Source organism: Oratosquilla oratoria, chromosome 37, assembly GCF_046742065.1.
Source record: "Oratosquilla oratoria isolate Oo_2021 chromosome 37, ASM4674206v1, whole genome shotgun sequence".
Classification (NCBI taxonomy): Eukaryota; Metazoa; Arthropoda; class Malacostraca; order Stomatopoda; family Squillidae; genus Oratosquilla; species Oratosquilla oratoria.
This window is the reverse complement of record NC_134813.1, coordinates 17,396,469-17,416,445: the sequence shown is the minus strand read 5'-3', so window position 1 is coordinate 17,416,445 and position 19,977 is coordinate 17,396,469. Positions and strand designations below refer to the sequence as shown.

At 41.4% G+C, this 19,977-nt stretch overlaps 1 protein-coding gene across 1 annotated transcript in view; it reads left to right on the top strand.

The window, feature by feature from the left end:
• Positions 1-18,993, top strand: part of LOC143019361 (uncharacterized) — a 25,134-nt gene extending 6,141 nt beyond the window's left edge. The window contains exons 4-8 of the mRNA XM_076174998.1: positions 2,351-2,537; positions 9,196-9,360; positions 10,559-10,670; positions 15,059-15,323; positions 17,339-18,993. Of these exons, the coding sequence (XP_076031113.1) occupies positions 2,351-2,537; positions 9,196-9,360; positions 10,559-10,670; positions 15,059-15,323; positions 17,339-17,764 (1,155 nt within the window). The 3' untranslated portion in view covers positions 17,765-18,993. The remainder of the gene's footprint in view (positions 1-2,350; positions 2,538-9,195; positions 9,361-10,558; positions 10,671-15,058; positions 15,324-17,338) is intronic.
• The last annotated feature ends 984 nt before the right edge of the window (positions 18,994-19,977 follow it).

Here is a 19,977-nt window from a genome sequence, read left to right as displayed (position 1 = left end):
TATATATATATATCAGTTTGTTAAGTGTAGTTAGGAAGACTTATAGGAGGGTTGTGATTGATAGGATTAGGAGAGGAACAGAGGGAGTAATTGGTGAAGAACGGTGTAGGATTAGGACAGTTACGGGTTGCGTAGATAAGATTTTTGTGGTAAGACAGGTATATGAGAAAGTTTTAGGAAAAGGTAAGGATGTTATTTGGGCTTTTATGAACCTGGAAAAGGCTTATCACAGGGTACAGTGGAAGACACTGTGGAAGGTATTACAGATATATGGGATAGGAGGAACGCTTTTAAGAGCAGTCAAGAGTTTTTACGAGAGCTGTAGAGCTTGTGTTAGGATTAGAAATGGAGAGAGTGAGTGGTTCGAGGTGGGACTTCGTCAGGGATGTGTTATGTCGCCCTGGCTGTTCAATCTTTACATGGATGGGGTGGTGCGAGAGGTGAATGCAAGGGTAGTGGGTCAGGGGTTGGAGATGGTTAAAGAAAATGGAGAAAAGTGGGAGGTGAGCCAGTTGTTGTTTGCTGACGACACTGCGCTTGTATCAGGATCAGAGTAGAGATTGAGGAAGTTAGTGACAGAGTTTGAGAAGGTGTGTGAAAGAAGGAGGCTGAAGATAAATGTGGGCAAAAGTAAGGTGATGAGATGTACAAGGGGAGAGAGTGACAGTAGGCTGGAAGTGAGCATAAAGGGTGAAAGACTGGAGGAAGTGGAAAGTTTTAGACACTTGGGTGCGAATGTGGCAGGAAAGGGAGGAGTGGGGGTGGAGGTAGAATGTAGATTGAGAGAATCGAGTAAATGCCTTGGAGGATTAAAAAGTGTAATGAGAAATAGACATGTGGGAATGGATGCTAAGAGGAGGTTATATGAAGGAGTGATTGTGCCAACAGCACTGTACGGGACAGAAACATGGAACATAAGAGAGGAAGAGAGGAGTTTGAGTGTGTTTGAGTTGAAATGTCTGAGAAGTATGATAAGGGTCACTAGGCTAGATAGCGTGAGAAATGAGGACTGGCTGGTGAGGTTATTTAATGTTTGTTTAAGAGAGGGTAGAGTGCGGAGGACTGGAGGAGTGCCAGTATAGTTCCACTTTACAAGGGAAAAGGGGACAAGTGTGAATGTAGTAGTTTCAGAGGGATCAGTTTGTTAAGTGTAGTTGGGAAAGCTTATGTGAGGGTCTTGATTGAGAGGATTAGGAGAGGAACAGAGGGAGTAATTGGTGAGGAACAGTATGGGTTTAGGACAGGTAGGAGTTGCGTAGATCAGATTTTAGTGGTAAGACCGATATATGAGAAAACTATAGGAAAGGTAAGGATGTCTTTTGGGCTTTTATGGATCTGGAAAAGGCTTATGACAGGGTAGACAGGAAGGCACTGTGGGAGGTTTTGCAGATATATGAGATAGGAGGAAAGCTGTTAAGTGCATTCAAGAGTTTTTACGAGAGTAGTAGAGCTTGTGTTAGGATTAGAAATGGAGAGGGTGAGTGGTTTGAGGTAAAGGTAGGACTTCGTCAGGGATGTGTTATGTCAATTTATACATGGATGGGGTGGTGCGAGAGGTAAATGCAAGGGTAGCGGGTCAGGGATTGGAGATGATTAAAGAAAATGGAGAAAAGTGAGAGATAAGCCAGTTGTTGTTTGCTGACGACACTGCGCTTGTGGCAGGATCAGAGGAGGGAGTAAGGAAGTTAGTGACAGAGTTTGGGAAGATGTGCAGAAGAAGGAAGTTGAAGATAAATGTGGGTAAAAGTAAGGTGATGAGATGTACAAGAGGAGAGAGTGGCAACAGACTGGAAGTGAGCACTAAGGGTGAAATACTGGAGGAATTGGATAGTTTTAGACACTTGGGTGTGAATGTGGCAGGAAAGGGAGGAGTGGAGGTGGAGGTAGAATGTAGATTGAGAGAAGAGAGTAAATGCCTTGGGGGATTAAAAAGTGTAGTGAGAAATAGACATTTGGGAATGGATGCGAAGAGGAGATTGTATGGGGTGATTGTGCCGACAGCACTGTACGGGGCAAATAAAAGGGAGGGAATAGGGTAGAGGGGAGTGGAGTATGTAGGGGATGGAATGAGTGGGAGTGGTTTCTATGCCCTTTTTTTTTTTTTTTTTTTTTTTTTTTTTTTTTTTTTTTGCTACCTCCCTTGTAAGGGGGGAAAAAGCCTTTAACATATGTATGTATATATATATATATATATATATATATATATATATATATATATATATATACATTTTTTAACAAGAATCAAATACCGGATACAGTAATAAACGATGTCATACCCCAATATCGAACGGCCTGGAAAAAAAAAAAAAAAAAAAATGGGGAACCTCCTAACTCTCCCTCCCTCCTACAGGAACCTGAAGGGATCTACTCCTCGCCAATGGGTATTGAGGACGACCGCCTATCAATGTCCTCGCAGCTGAGGAAGGCGCGGTCGATGGACGCCTCTTGCGTCGACCTGTCGACCATCGAGACGGCCGCCTCAAGGCCCCTCACTCGCGCTCGCTCCGACTTCCATCTGGACCAGTCCAACCCGTCACGTAAGTAGACCAGAGGGTCCCGAACAAGGAGTAGATTGTGTTAGAATTCCCCCAAATAAAGGTTAAAGTGTGTTAGATATTCCAACCCGGGGAAGGGTAGGGGTGAATATTTATTAGAATTTCCAAACAAGAGGTAGATAGTGTTAAAATTCCCAAACAAGAGGTAGATAGTAAGTAGACCAGAGGGTCCCGAACAAGGAGTAGATTGTGTTAGAATTCCCCAAATAAAAATTAAAGTGTGTTAGATATTCCAACCCGGGGAAGGGTAGGGGTGAATATTTATTAGAATTTCCAAACAAGAGGTAGATAGTGTTAAAATTCCCAAACAAGAGGTAGATAGTGTTAAAATTCCCAAACAAGAGATGAATATTTAGAACTTCCAGAACAGACAGTAACCTGTGTTAAAATCCCCAAATGTTAAATTGTGTTAGAATTCCCGCAAATAAAGGTTAAAGTGTGTTAGATATTCCAACCCCTGGAAGGGTGGGGGTGAATATTTATTAGAATTTCCAAACAAGAGATAGATAGTGTTAAAATTCCCAAACAAGAGATGAATATTTAGAACTTCCAGAACTGTGTTAAAATCCCCAAATGTTAAATTGTGTTAGAATTCTCAAATATCGAGCTCAATTGTGTTAAAATTCTCGAACAAAGGGTCATTTGTGTTAACATTCCCAAACAGAAGTTAAATTGTATTAACACTGGGTAATTGTTAAACTGTTGTGATTTCCAAATTCAAGGTAAATCATGTTAAAATGAAATATTAAAATTCCTAAACAGTGGTTGAATTATATTAACTTTAAGTTCAAAACATGGGGGTAAATGTTAAACTGTTTGGATTTTCAATTACAGGGTAGATTATGCTTAAAAAACACACAGTAGACAAATGGTGAACGGAACCTAAGTCTGTCAAAATAAAGACCATGTGAGGACGAAACATTTATTGGGACGGCATTTCGTTTGTTATATCATCATCATCATCTTCTTCTTCTTCTTCTTCTTCTTCTTCTTCTTCTTCTTCTTCTTCTTCTTCTTCTTCTTCTTCTTTGCGTTCTTCTTCTTCCTTCTTCCTTTTTTTCTTCTTCTTCATTCTTCTTCTTCTTCCGTCTTCCTTCTTCTTCTTCCGTCTTCCTTTTTCCTTCTTCTTCCTTCTTCCTTCTTCTTTTTCTTCTTCCTTCTTCTTCTTCTTCTTCTTCCTTCTCCTTCTTCTTCCTTCTTCTTCTTCTTCCTTCTTCTTCCTTCTTCTTCTTCCTTCTTCTTCTTCTTCTTCTTCTTCTTCTTCTTCTTCTTCTTCTTCTTCTTCTTCTTCTTCTTCTTCTTCTTCTTCCTTCTTCCTTCTTCTTCTTCTTCTTCTTCTTCTTCTTCTTATTCTTCTTTTCTTTTTTTCGTGGTTTGCGGCCTGGCACCCGCTCGGACCTGAACCTTGCACGGGGTCCGAATAGTTCGCCATACATAAACGACGCAGGAAACGATATCTCTACGATATCCCACTGAAATGACGACACCCAAAGGAAGCTGATGCATCACACACACACACAGTGATGCCACCAAGTCACCTCAGGTCCGAGGTGAAGAACGGTCGGACTGTTACTTGATCAAGCTCTAACAACCAAAACGTTGTACCAAAAAAAAAAAAAAAAAAAAAAAAGTTCCTTCCTCACATTTGGTGTTTCTTTTGATAGACTTGTCGGCAACATGATGCCAATTTCGGGACCCAAGAAATGCAATCAGCATCTTTGTACTTAATCAGATCCCCTGATGAGCAAGACATTGAACTAACAACAAACACTCCATCCTCACAGGGGTTAAATTACCCCCCAATTGGGGATGTTAATTACCCAATTGAAATCTTAATTACCCAAGGGAAGGATTCGTATTTAGCAAGGAGGAAGGAAGGGGTAGATAACGACATCTAGTGCATTGCAGAAATTATTATTCAATTCATTCCCAATAAAAAAGTAAGTAATTATCATAATAAAGAAGAGGACAATTTAATAAAGTTATAGTTGTTAAACATTAGCTGGTGAATATTATATTCTTGGGGAGCATTGATGATCTTGTTGTTCAGAATTACTTAAGAAGAACTTGGGTAATGGTGGCCCAATAACCCGTAAACCTAAGGAAATTCTTAAATAAGGAACACTTACCACATCCCAATCTGAATAAAATCGCCTGGCGTCATCTGGAATTGAATAAGTGAAGATCGTCACCGTAGCTGAGAGAAGTCATTAAAATCATCTTAACCCACTTTCTGAACATTATCCCGAACGACCGAGACCCCTTGGGCCCTAGACCGCCATATGTAAGAAATCACACATCCGCAGCAAGGCCGCTTCATCAAATCGGCGACCCCTCTCTCAGTCCCCTTGTGCAGAAAATAAGAAGACGGGGAGAAATCCCTTTGGGCTGCGTCAATGAATTTTTCACACATACACCCTCAACCCCCATCCCCCACCCACTCCTCCTCATGCTTCACAGCATAATCCATACACAACCATTCTCCATTCATCCCAATCTTATGTCCTCTCCCGTCCTTCCTCAACAGACGTTCCCCTCTTTCCCAACGCCCCTTTTACCCCATCCATCCATCTCATCCTTGGTCGACCCTTCAGGTTCACTCCTTCTACCTCTGCCTTCCATACCTCTTTTATTAGCCTTTTTTCTCTCATTCTTTCTATGTGTCCAAACCATCCCAAAACTCTTTCATCAACTCTATCTTCCAACTCCCTTTCGACCCCCGTTCTCCTCCTCACCTCCTCATTTCTCACTCTATCCAGCCTAGTAACCCCTATCATACTTCTCAGGCATTTCATCTCAAACATATTCAAACTCCTTCTCTCTTCCTCTCTTATGTTCCATGTTTCTGCCCCATACAGTGCTGTCGGCACAATCACTTCTTCATACAATCTCCTCTTAGCATATATACAGTACATATATATACTTATGTATATATATATATATATATATATATATATATATATATATATATATATATATATATATGTATGTATATATATACATATTATATAATAGAAAACAAACACACACACACACACACACACATATATATATATGTATATTTATATATATATATATATATATATATATATATACATACACACTGAATGGTTCCCAGTGATCAATTAATATCTTTTTCAACCACAAATCACTTTTAATTCCATGCCATCGCAATCGAGACTGAGAGTCGCTCGAAGGAGGCATCCGTTGGAAATTGAAACGTGAACGAGCCGAGGATTCGAACCCAGCTAACCCATAACAAAGTTACAGTGACGTAAACCAATACGCTCTTGATAGCGTATTGGTGTACGTGACTGTAACTTTGTTACGGGTTAGCTGGGTTCGAATCCTCGGCTCGTCCACGTTTCAATTTCCAACGGATGCCTCCTTCGAGCGACTCTCAGTCTCGATTACGATGGCATGGAATTAAAAGTGATTTGTGGTTAAAAAAGATATATATATATATATATATATATATATATATATATATATATATGTGTGTGTGTGTGTGTGTGTGTGTGTGTGTGTGTGTGTGTGTGTGTGTATATAATATATATATAATATATATATAATATATATATATATTGTATATATATATATTGTATATATATAAATATATATATACAATTATATATATACAGTCGGATTGACGGCGCAGATTGGACCTCCGGGAAAACGCAAATTTCGCTGATTTCAGCGACGAGGGAGTACCTGTGTTGTATTAGTAGGGAAGGGGAAAGCTCGTGGTGTAGTGGGCAGGTGAAGAAAAAGGAGAAGGGGAGACATTATTGAGGAAAATGGAAGAAAATGAGGAAGGGGACGAACGGGCCCCGGACGTCAGAAGGGGTGTCAACAAAAGGTGTGCAGATGACACAGACGAGGTTGAACAGGTGAGCAGAGATATCAAAAGTAGTAATATAAATAATAGCAGCTCAATGGAAAGAGTAGATAATTACTTCTATGGATTTAATGAGGGAGGACATGACAACCTCCCCCGACTAGTAAGTCTAGAGGAGAAACTAACAAAAATGAACGAAGCATGGGAGGTTAGGTTTAGCCAACTAACACTAGTTACACAAAGAGCTGATAAACTGGAAGAACTAAAGAAGGAGAATCAAAACCTAGAAGAATTGAAAAGACAATTAAGAGAGGTAATGGATGAGAATGAGGAATGAAAGAGGAATAATAAAGAGAATAACGAGTCCATAGCAAAAGAGGTAAGTGATTGAAAAAAGTCCAAGAGAATAACAAAATTGAATTTAAAGATATAGTGAAACAACATATGAAGGAACACACTAAGGGCGCAGTTATTAAAGTGATGAGAGAGAAGGAGAATATAGTATGAGACTTAGCAGATATAAAGAAATGTATAGTTTATATTAGGAATGGGACACCACGAGCGTAGCTCCCCTTCCCGCAAAATACAACTAGGTAAATACACACACACACACACACACACACACACACACACACACGCTCACACACATGCACGCACACACACGTACACGCACACGCACACATTCATACTCACACATTCAGATGCACACATTCACACGCACACATTCACATGCACACACAGACGTACACACGCTCACACGCACATGCACGTATACACACACGCACACATTCACACTTACACATTTACATGCACACATTCACACGCACACACAGACGTACACACACACACACGCACATGCGCTCACACACACAGACACACACACACACACACACAAACACACACACACACACACACACAAACACACACACACACACACACACACACACACACACACACACACACACACACACACACACGTACACACACATGCACGCACAAACACGCACGCACACATTCGCACGCACACACAGACGTACACACACACACACACACACACACGTACACACACGCACACATTCACACGCACACACAGACGTACACACACACACACACACATTCACACGCACACACACACACACACACACACACACACACACACACACACACACACACAAGGTTGGAGTTCCTGTTTGACACTACGACTGTCCGGGTTCAAATCCCGCATAGGGCTGAAATAATTTCAGTATCGCTGCTCTGCGAGTTGTTACTCCAACTCTCGTGGGCGGGGAGTTGGGTGGGTGTGTGTGCGTGTAAGGTCACAGCGTTACCCATAGATCGGTCATATAAGAGCTCTGAGCTCTCGTCCAGGAGAGAAATAGCTATTGATCACGAGTCCAGCACGTGATCCAAGACCATGGTGAATCACACACACACAACACACACATGGAACAGAGACACGCACTGCCAAGCATAGTCGTACGTATTGTGCATATCACAATAAATCTCATTCTCTTCCCCCTCCTCTTCTCCTCCTCCACCTCTTCCTCGTCCTTCTCCTCCTTCTATCTTTGACAATGAAGAACATTACCAAACAAAAGCAAACAAGTTCTGTCAATTCGGCAGACCAATGTGCCTCTTGGAGAAGAGAAAAAGAGAGAGAGAGAGAGAGAGAGAGAGAGAGAGAGAGAGAGTGGGGAGGACGCCCTCACCTTCCCAATGAAGACGATTCCCTTGTGATCCCCTTCTCAGAGTCGACTTCCCAAGTCTGTTCAACAAGAAGACAAAAGACGAACATGGATGGAGTTCACGTGTCCCGACCTCTGTTTGTCTTACAAGACGACTTCAGGCCTTTAGAAGGTTGCCATGGGTCGCCATGAATCGTGTTTCCATAAATGTTGAAATTTTGTCGGGATTTCTTTTCTTTACAGAGCTCGACACAAGTCACGGAGCCACACAAAAATACGCACATACACAAACAACACGAGCACGCATACACACACACGCATATAAACACGCGCGCGCGAGCGTATGCGCGAACAAAACGTATTGAAACAAAAGCACACCATTACAAAAAAGAACCCAGCAGATGCCCATCCCTCATAATTAAACGTGTGTGTGTGTGTGTGTGTGTGTGTGTGTGTGTGTGTGTGTGTGTGTGTGTGTGTGTGTGTGTGTGTGTGTGCATACCCCTTCAACACAGTGGTATTCTTTATAGAGTTTATCTCAGTCGTCAGGTGATTTTATTAACATCAGTAGAGAAGGGAGCAATTTTTGATTGGTGTGGTACACTTCGTGTATTTTGTTCTGGTTAAGGACAGCCACAGGATAATGAATGACAACAGAAACGGTGACAACGTTGGGGGGAGTAAAAACAGTCTTATGTTCTCCTTTCATTACCCTTTCCTCTGGACACTAGTTCAACACCAAACTATTTTATTTGACTGTTTTGAGGAACTCCATTGGTAATAAATACATGCATACATATACCAAGGGCTTTTCCCCCTTACAACGGAGGTAGCCAAAGTCAAAAGGCATAAACCCACCTATTTCCTCCCTCACATACTCCATTCCCGTTCACCACCACCCCCTTCCTCCCTCCCTCTCTCTTTTCTTGGCTCCTCCTGGATGACGGGTCATCCCTGCATTTCGCCCACTGCCCTGGAGTCAGAATCAATCCAGCAAAACACAACGCATCCACAGCAAGGCCTCTTCATTTATTAGTAACAAACAAATAAATGGATAAATTAATTAATCAGACACCCGATCCTGACCATGTTCCACCTCCTTGTGGGCCTTCTGCAGCGGTGCCTCCCATGATGTCCGGCGCCCACTACGGAATGCGGCCCAAGTCCATGGCTGTGCCTGACGACGCCTCCCGGAGGACGCTTGCCAGGGCTCTCTACGCCTACCTCTCCAGCGGCGAGAACCAGCTCTCCTTCCATGAGGGAGACATCATCGCACTCATCGGTAAGTCAGGTCATGACCTAAGGCGGGGTGGGCCTCTTTAATGACCCAATCAAAAATAGACTGTAAAATCTCAGATTTTTTTTTATTGTTGAAACATAGAGGAGAATTCGTAGTTTATGTATATATATATGTATATACATATTCGTATATATATATATATATATATATATATATATATATATATATATATATGCACTAAAAACCCACTATTATTTGGATTTAAGAAAAGAAGGAAGTAACCAATTTCCGTATATTTCGATCACTTACTGTGATCCTCTTCAAGCGGAATACATAGACAAGAGAACATACATATCTTATATACAGATGAGAGAGGTAAAGTTAGGGAACATGGACAAGACATCTCATGTGACATCTATATTGTTACGCGGGTTATATGGTAAATCTGTGGTTATGTGGGAAATTTCTTAAATCCAAATAATAGTGGGTTTTTAGTGCAATTACTAATGTGTAACAACATTACTGGACAGTGATATATATATATACAGTATATATATATATATATATATATATATATACATATATATATACATATATATATGTATTATTTCAGACAATGTATATATATATATATATATATATATATATATATATATATTATTTCAGACAATATATATATATATATATATATACATGTATATATATATATATACATTTATATATATATACATATATATATCATATATATGTATATATATATATATATATATATATATATATATATATATATATATGTATATATATATATATATACATATATATATATATATATATATATATGTATATATATATATATATATATATACATATATGCATGTATGTATGTATGTATATGCACTGTAAGCGTATATGTATATATTTATGTGCATGTGTATGTGTATGAACGTGCATATGGGTCTTGCTTTAGCGTGCTGTCTACCAGGTGATTTACACTTTTGCGTGGTGTATACCTGCACTTTTACACTTTACCGTGCAATCTACCTACACTTTAACCTAGCCTGACCCAACCAAACCTAACCTGACTTAACCCAGCCCAGCCCAACCTAACCTAACCTAACCCAATCCAAACTAACGAAACCTAACTTAATCTAACCTAACTCAATCTAGCCAAATATTTTGACTCAGTTACCCCCTTGTATAGGGGGGATTTAATGCATATATTCCCGAACTTCTTACACAGGCGAGAAAAACAAGGGCTGGCAGTACGGCGAGAACTTGAGAACTCAACGTTGTGGCTGGTTCCCTGTGGCTTATACCGAACTCCTACACGAAGAAGACGACTCTGCCCTCGGGTGAGTTACTCATGTCCTTTGTCTTCGGCAAACGTCATCTTGTTCGTCGCCAAAGCCGTCTTCCACATTTCGAGACAAGCAGGGTCTCAGATATGGTCGACATTTCATCTTTGAGACGCTGTTATAGTTTTTTATTGTTGGTGCTTGCGTATCTTTAGTATTCAAGAGTATTGTAGCTTTACTAAAGTCACCGCCTCACATATATTTTCTAAATTTCATAGGTGCTAAAAAGAGCTTACTTTTTAAGGGGTAACTAAATTAGATATCCCCTTTGACATAATAACTACAAACTAATACTCGTAGTTTTGTAATTACCCACTTTAATAGCTTTTGTATAAAACTAACGCAGAGTAATAAATATAGAAAACATACTCACAAGCACTATGCATGTAGATAACAAAAATTGATAATTATTCCGTATGGAGGTATTGGCTACGTAAATTGTGTACAGTCTTATTAAGTACTTGTGACACCCCTTCGGACCAAACTCACACAGCGTTCGTTTTGTTACTGAAGAATGATCTCCATTGCAAAAAAAATTCTGATAACTTTTGAACTGCATCTTTCAGTTTCTCCTCATCCATTACCTACGTGATTCCAAATCTTTGGTGGTCCCACAGTGACAATACAATGGATAGAAGCGTTGATTCGTTATCTGCAACGAAATACAATTACGTGACTCAAATTTTTACGACGACTGACCCGCATTTTGTCATAAGTAAACAACGGCTATATATATTCAGACGCCCTTTTTATCCATAGAATTAGCTACAATTCCTTTTTATTTTATTACAGTTTATTTTTTTCGTCAGTGAATGGAGAGATAGATATTGTGTAAAATGCGTGACTGTAAGAGATAGTTGTTGACTATTGATTGGTTGTTCAATGAAATTGCCTGTATTTGTCAGGATACTGTCCTGTGGCTTAGATACAGACGGTGCTAGCACGCACGCGCACACACACACACACACACACAAACACACACACACACACACACACACACACACACACACACACACACACACACACACACACACACACACACACAAACACACACACACACACACACACACACACACACACACACACACATACACCTACGTATGTAAATATGGATATGTGTAGGGTACATAAACAAAGCCGTGTGTGTATATTAAGTGCATGTGTACTAGTATATGCGAGAGAGAGAGAAAGGGAGAGCGAAACTGTTTTGGTATGAACCCATAGTAGTTCCCAGTATTGCGATTAAAACTGCCAGAGGAACTAACTTTTCTCTCACCCCCATCGGTCTGTGTGTGTGTGTGATTCACCATGGTTTGGATCACGTGTTGGACTCGTGATCGACAGCTATTAACCTCCCGGATGAGAGCTCAGAGCTCGTATGACCGATCCATGGGTAATACTGTGACCTTACACTCATACACACACCCAACTTCCCGACCACGAGAGTTGGAGTAACAACCTGCAGCGCAGCTGAAATTATTTCGGCCCTAGGCGGGATTCGAACCCGGACCGCTGTAGTGGCAAACGACAACTCTAACCACTGCGCCACGAGATGTGTGTGTGTGTGTGTGTGTGTGTGTGTGTGTGTGTGTGTGTGTGTGTGTGTGTGTGTGTGTGTGTGTGTGTGTGTGTGTGTGTGTGTGTGCGTGCGTGTGTGTGTGCGTGATGTATGTGTGTGTACCTCTGTGTGTTCCTCCTTGTCTGTGTGTACCTCCTTGTCTGTGTGTACCTGTGTGTGTACCTCTGTGTGTCTACTTCGGTGTGTACCTGTGTGTGTACATGTGTGTGTACATGTGTGTGTACCTCTTTGTCTGCGTGTACCTGTGTATCTGTGTGTTTGTGTCTGTGTGTGTGCATGCGTGCGTGCGTGTGTGTGTGTGGGGGGGGGAACTCTTTGTCTATGCGCTGACATATTCTTATCCAAGTCCTTGTACAGCTACACAGAAAACTATCGTTAGTAGGGGTGTCGAAACATTCGCGAATGAACATAACCTTATGATACCGAAGGGTTGGTATTTCTGGGGTTCGAATTGTTCGAATTCCTTCTGAATGAATATGAATCGAATAATAGTTCCGGAGTTCATATGGATTCACTATGACATGATAATCTTATTTCCGATGGAGACTTCAACTTGTCTCAAATTGTTTCGTTGTTTTGTGTCAAAATGATTAGCGTGATTTACTAACGATAGTTTTCTGTGCAGCTGTACATATCTTGGTATGTCCCACCAAGTTAAGCTTAATTCTAAGGAAGAAATTTATGTCTGCTAGCTAGAAAACCTTCTTTCTATTACTAGAACCTTGTTCCTCCCCCATCCGGAGCGGAGCACCCAAGCTTCGAACTCGGACCTCTGGTCCCTCAGAACCTTCTCAGGTTCCTGTGACGTCAATGCATTCTAGCTGGTTGCTAGATATGCCATTGCTTCCTCTTCATCTAGATTGTAGACTAGACAAGATTGAGTAAACCTAGAGCAAGCTCATAGAATTGATTGTGTAGTTTTCTTATGCTACTTTATACAAACCGACCCAAGGAGTTATGTAATCCCCCCCCACCCCTTTTTTTTTTTTTTTTGTATGTTTGAGTCGTTGACGTGAGATCAGTAGGTGACGTGCGCGGGACTATAGTTGGTGGTCACTGATACATAACCACAACGCGACACAATTAGGCACAAGTCATTTGTCAACACTCAAGTACAATCGCGCTCAAAAAAAAAAAAAAAAAAAAAAGTATTGATTTCTACTTCGAATCTTCTGGAGTTCCGAATGTCAATTATGTCAAGTTCGACAGATGTCATCCAGATGGCAATGCAACAGTCATTATGTTTGTTTACGATTTCATGTATTTTATTCACCTATTTATTTATTTTTTGTCAGTAGTTTAATGCTACTGTACTCACTCTGACCGAAAATGGACATTTAGTTGATTTCTGTGCCCAAACATGGAAAAGCACATCTTACATTTTTTTTTTTTTGTCCTTTAACATAAAAAGACACTTTTTACAGACAAATAAATTATTAAGCAAATAAAGAAATAAAAAAGTAAAGAGATAAAGAAATGAATAAATGCACGAATAAGTAAATAAAGAAATACATCAATATTGACGATTCACCACATAGATATATGAATAAATAAATGTTGACACTTGACATGCCAAACAAGAAGTCGCCTTTCATGGTCGTACCCTCTCCATTCACAACATCCCGGCCGAACGCTCCCAGGCGTTAACTAACAACTTGTATATGCCACGGATAACCAGTGCTTCTATCCTTGTGGAGCACTATCTCGCCAAAGACTTGGAGTGACAGAAGTGCTAAAGGAGAGGTTTCAGGAGAGATCAGTCGTAGGACTAGTGCAAGACTCGAATTTGAAGTGACCATCATTCCCTTCTGAATGGAGACGAGTCACCAATCATGAAATAAAGTTCAGAGGCTCTGGTCCGTAGGGGTGTCATTCAGTACCCCATACGGGTTCATCACTAATTATAAGAAACACGTTTTCTTCTGCTTCCACATGCGCCTAACTCTCGCCCCATTTTCTTCCCTCTAACCTAAAACTCGTCTTCCTTCCCCCCCCCACTAGTGGGAGAGGGGTGGAGGTTCTAGATTGGGTAGGCTTGTGTAACTTCGTCTCTTATTCTAGTGGTTTTCAAAGTTTGGAACGCGACTCACAATTTCATTTATTTATCTATAAATATTTCTATGACACGGGGTCACTTTTATCTATTCATCTAATCATTAGTTAATATATTTACCTATTTATCTATTGATTTATTTATTTGTTTATTCATCTATGTATTCCTTTATTTATCTAATTATCTATTTATTTCCTTATTTCTTTATTTATTTCTGGGATGAGGGTTAAGAAGACCCTTACTGTATATACAACACTCGAATGTAACTGAACAGAATCACCAGTGACGATGATGTCGATCAAATAATTCCGACTGTCGTCCCCGGATTCGAACCTGGGCTTGTGAATTCTCACTGCCGTCGCTTTACCGACTGAGCTACTGACCCTATAACTTCCAAGTTGGTGAATTTTATAGGGTCAGCAGCTCAGTCAGTAAGGCGACGGCAATGGGAATTCACGAGCCCAGGTTCGAATCCGGGGACGACAGTCGGAATTATTTGACTCGAATGTAAATATACGTAGCAATGCCCATAGGACTTCAGTCTGTGGGTGGGGTAGTAGGATATCCCAAGACTATCAATCAGAATGAGTCGCAGTCCAAGAAATTCGAAAACCACTCTACACGCCCCCGAAGCCACCCACCAGCCCCCACACTAAACACTTCTTGCTATCTTAGCGCCGCTAGTTTTTAAGTCTAGTTTGTCTAGCGAGCCAGAGCCGTATCACCTGTGTCCCTGTGCCCTCACGTGCGTAGCTACAAAGCTGTTGGGCGGGGGATCTGGCGCAGGTGGCTGGCCGACGACCCACCCGGCCATGCCGCGCCCCCCGAACCAAGCCCCACCGCCGCTCCCGCGGGACCCGCCCCCGCCTCCTCTTCCCCCTCCGCTTGCCCGCCGGCGGCGCCCCGCGCCACGCCCCTCACAGCCGCAAGTAAACCGTCACCGCAGGCGACCGCCGCATCTCGACCCGCGGCAGACGCGGTCACTGTCGTCATCGCCCCAACGCCCACCAAGGAGAAGGTAAGGGGCTCTCCTGATGGGGAGGCCAGGCCAGGACTCACATGGTGGGGTCTTCGGCGAGATTCTCTCTCTCTCTCTCTCTCTCTCTCTCTCTCTCTCTCTCTCTCTCTCTCTCTCTCTCTCTCTCTCTCTCTCTCTCTCTGTCTCCCATAATCTGATTTTAGATAAACTCCGTCTCCCCCTTAAATCATTTTCTCCTTTCAATGTTTTCGGACTCCCGAAACTTTGATAAATCTCTTCATAACTTTCTTTCTTCGGTGTGACATGTAAACCTCGCCAAGAACATCAGTCTTTCATGTAAATAAAAATTTCTACACTAATCAATTTTGGCCATAATTGGTGTGGCCACCATGTAATCATCAGAGTTCGCACAGTAGGCCGTCCTTCCAAGTCCTTCGTGATTGGTCAAACGACAGATGCCGAATGACGTCACATTTGCTGGAGGGATATCATTGGTCGAAACTAGTGAATCTGGGAGGAGCTGCATGCTGCCAGCCATTTATCTGTAAGGGGAGGCGGGGCTTATTTTGCTTGGGGGAGGACCTTCTGTGCAAACTCTGATAACAATAACAATGTATCATTTGTTTTATCCATAATGACTCATAAATTCATTACTATTCCTTTAATCTTTTAAACACGTTGATGTCATCAATGGCTTTCTTCTGGTCAGCTCCATGTGATTTTATTCAACAGGATGACGCTGGCAAGGGGGGAAAGAAGATATCCAAAATATGTGTCATATAATATAAAGATGAAATACATATAGATTAATAACTGTGATTATATATCCATAAGCATTGTGTACTGTGGTACAGTTGGCTACACAAGTAATGCAGTACTTATAGAGATGGTGCTCTTCATTGGGGAAACTGATATTTAAAATGTCCAATATCTAGAGCTAAACTCTCCATAATATAGAAAATTGTGGAGACAACCTACAATTTTTTGTATACATAATCTAGACATTTTTTATACATAGTCTAGGAGATTTTGAAGACATCTAAAACAATTGGATACGTAATCTAGATTTTTTAACATCTAGATTTTTTATACATAATCTAGAAATTGGATACATATTCTAGAAGTTAAGGGTGCATAATCTAGAAAGTTTTGGAGAAAATCTAGACAATTCTGGATACATAATCTAGTAAAAATTTGGAGATATAATCTAAACAATTTTGGATACATAATCTAGAAAAAATTTAGATACCAGAAACACTTACTAAAACTCGAAAAGCGTTTCTGATTTTTAGAGATTTCCATTTGAGTCAAGTTATTCCACAATGCACCGAATCAAACTGAGGGTTCTTGATCGATAGATTCATTTATTTATTTATTCATTTCTTTATTTATTTGTTTTTCTGGATCTTCTCCATTTTGCTGATTATTTTTTCGAGATAGAGTGATGCACGACGACATATACATGTTGAGAGATCTATCAGTATTTCCTACAGCAAGATTAATCTTGTCAAACACAAACGAGAAAATAATTAGTTTTTGCCTGATATACTAAGTACTATTGCTGACACCCATTCTTGTTTATTCAATATATATATATATATATATATATATATATATATATATATATATATATATATATATATATGTATACACTATATTTTTCTTCCACTAAAATCGAATTCTCATAAGTACAGCTGTATTAATGCAATTACACATTTGTATGTCCTCAATGGTAACAACGGACCGTTACACTGCAAATGGGTTATCACACTGGGCTATTTTTCCTCCATCCTCTGATTAATTGACGATACCGCCTAGCACCAGAACTTTCTCCGCCGTAGAATCACCATGACAAAATATATTGTCCCCCACGACACGACGTCGTGCTCTCAAATAATCATGGGTGGGTGTCGTGGTTATTTGAGAGCACGACGTCGTGGACAGCGCACGGCGAAAAGCCGATACGTGTGAAACGAGCCTTACAATGCTTCTTCACCGTAAACGATCATTTCCCAGTACTTCTGACGGTAACTCCTTTTCTTCTTTCCTGTTAGGTCGGAACCAATAGTGCCGCCGCCGCCGCCGATGCCAGTGCCGCCGCTTCTGCCACGCCCCTTCCAAAGCCACAACCCACCTCCTCCACCACCACCACTACCCAACCACAACCACATGTGAGGTTCTCGGCCCATCCCGTCCTGCCGCATCCCAACAACCACTTCTACACCCTCCCGAACCGGGCGCGGTCTAATCTGGCCTCCAAGAAAACCCTGCTCAGGTCCCACGGGAGTTCGAGCGAAGACTCCGGCACTTCGGAGCCGAAGTGTTCTTCCTCCATGTACACGTTCCCCAGCAGCACCGTCTCTCCCGATCTCATCTCAGATTGTCCGAACTCCAGAGACCCGGCGACCAGAGGAGTCAACGAGAAGAGACAGAGCATTACTCTAATGCACCCTCTCACCGCCGCTGTCATTGAGAAATAAAAATAAAAATAATCATAATAATAATGATAATAATAATAATGATAGTGATAATAATAATAATAGTAATAATGATAATAAAATAGAAGAAGAAACGGGAGTCTTCGAAGTCATCTCTACGATCGATCTCACACCGCTTATTGATTGGCGACCCCGCTTCCGGAACGTCGCCCTCTTCTCAGCCGCCTCACAAGTGGTTCGGACATGGACTTAAACCTTGGCTTTCTCCTTCGGGAGGATACAGTTCCCGAGCTACTTCGAATAGAAAGAAAAACAACTGTCTGATCAATCCTCTTCGTGATATCACTTCATCTATGCTACCGTCTCTGTTGGGGATACCAAAACGTCGCAAGGCCTGAGGGGATGTCCCTCTTTGAGCAGTTACACAAGTAGCCATGAACTAGTGCCAACGCCCCGGGCCATGACCCTGGCACCCTGTCGCCGTTACTACAACAGTGGAAGGGCCATCATGTTGCATGAAAGTACTGGTTGCAGATGCAGTCGCGTTAGTTTGGGGTCGCGTAAAAAAGGAAACCACAAAATTACGCGAGATGTTCGTGCCGACGTTTCTGCTCAATTTGAATCACTCTCTGGAAACTTCGTCTATCCATAATGAAAAAATAATAAATACGTAAACAAACAAAAAATAAAACAGAACAAGCATAAAAGATAACACCTCTTCCAGTCACACACTATTAAAAGTCCGGTACGATCAAATAAGTCAATAGAATTAGTAAAGAAATAAAACTGTAAATATATCATTACCGTAGAACAAAGGCTAGGAATCATGTATAATTGCTCAATAAAAGAATAAACGCTAGACTGCAGAGATATGAAGACTGCGTTGTTAGAAAAATACCGGAGGCGTCCCCTGACAAGCAAACGATGACGTATCCGGTCTCTAATGACGTAATCGGCTCGTCAGTGATGTAGCCGGCCAGAAACTGACCGTCAAGCCGGCAGGCCCAAACCGGTGACGCCCGCTTTAGTGCCTAACCAGATGTCATGGTCGATAATATACATATATAAGTAAATAAATAAATAAATAAAGATATATATATATATATATATGAAATATAAATATACTAATGAATGGGTCTCTAACTGTTGTCTATATGTGACCAACTACATTCCGTCTGAAGAATTGTACTGTATTTAGCGCCGATGAAGTGCGGTTGTTCTGAGACAACCAGTGCTGTATTTCCAATAAAAGGAATGTAGACCTCTAGTTGTGTGTGTGTTTTATCAGCCTTAAATCACAATGGAAATAATCGTTGCTTATTCCTATGCCAGGACACGAAGTAAGTATCGGTAATGGTCAACCACAGAAGTAGTAAACGCAGGTTCTCTGTTGTTTAGAATCCTGCCTCGAAGTAGATCACCGAGCTCGCCCACTCGAATCACATGAATTATTTTCACCGTTATTCATTTCTTTTACACTTGTTCTGATTGCCGTTATGCCATTTAATTCAACCGACGGAAACCACACGCACGCACGCACGCACGTGCTCAGTAACAAAAGTGTCAGGGGCGCTGGCCTGGACAACGTCTGACTATTTCATTCTGTAGACTCGTTTCTCATACTTTTCCGACCCAAGCGCCCCCTGTAGCCAGTTCTAAGCAGTCCAGCAGCCCCTAAGTAATAACTTATTACTAGAAGGATAAAGAAAAGTGTAGTATGTGTGTGCATTCATCGCTTCCCAGCAACCCCTAGAATTTATTTCAGTACCCCCAGGGAGTGCTAGCACCCTAGGTTGGGAAACGCTGCTTTAGGGAGAGGGATGGCAGAGGTAGAGATGGTGGTCAGCATGCTTGAAGACTCAGCACTGACAAGTTCTTTGAGCCTAATAGCGTGATTGACAATTGTTATTCTAGCTAATGGCCGCTGTTCTCGTTAGCCATGAACCAATTCTCGTCATCTTCGTAACAATCAGAGAAGACGGAGTCCCAGCTGAAAGGACAAAGTTGAGGAAGTAGAGTGTTGGTGAGCACCAGGTTCAGGCTTCCCGTGCACTCCGCTAGCAAAGAATGTGTCTGCGTGTGTGACGGGGTTTAGGGTGTTGGAGGGGGGGGGGGGGTATTCCGGACCTATAGGAGCTTTATCGCATGAACCATAGTAAATGTGTCGGCACACTAAGCATTTCTCCCTAGCTTACTACTCGCTTTTGCTACGTCGTTTGAGTAGAAACAACTTCGATTATGATGTTTTATTTTTC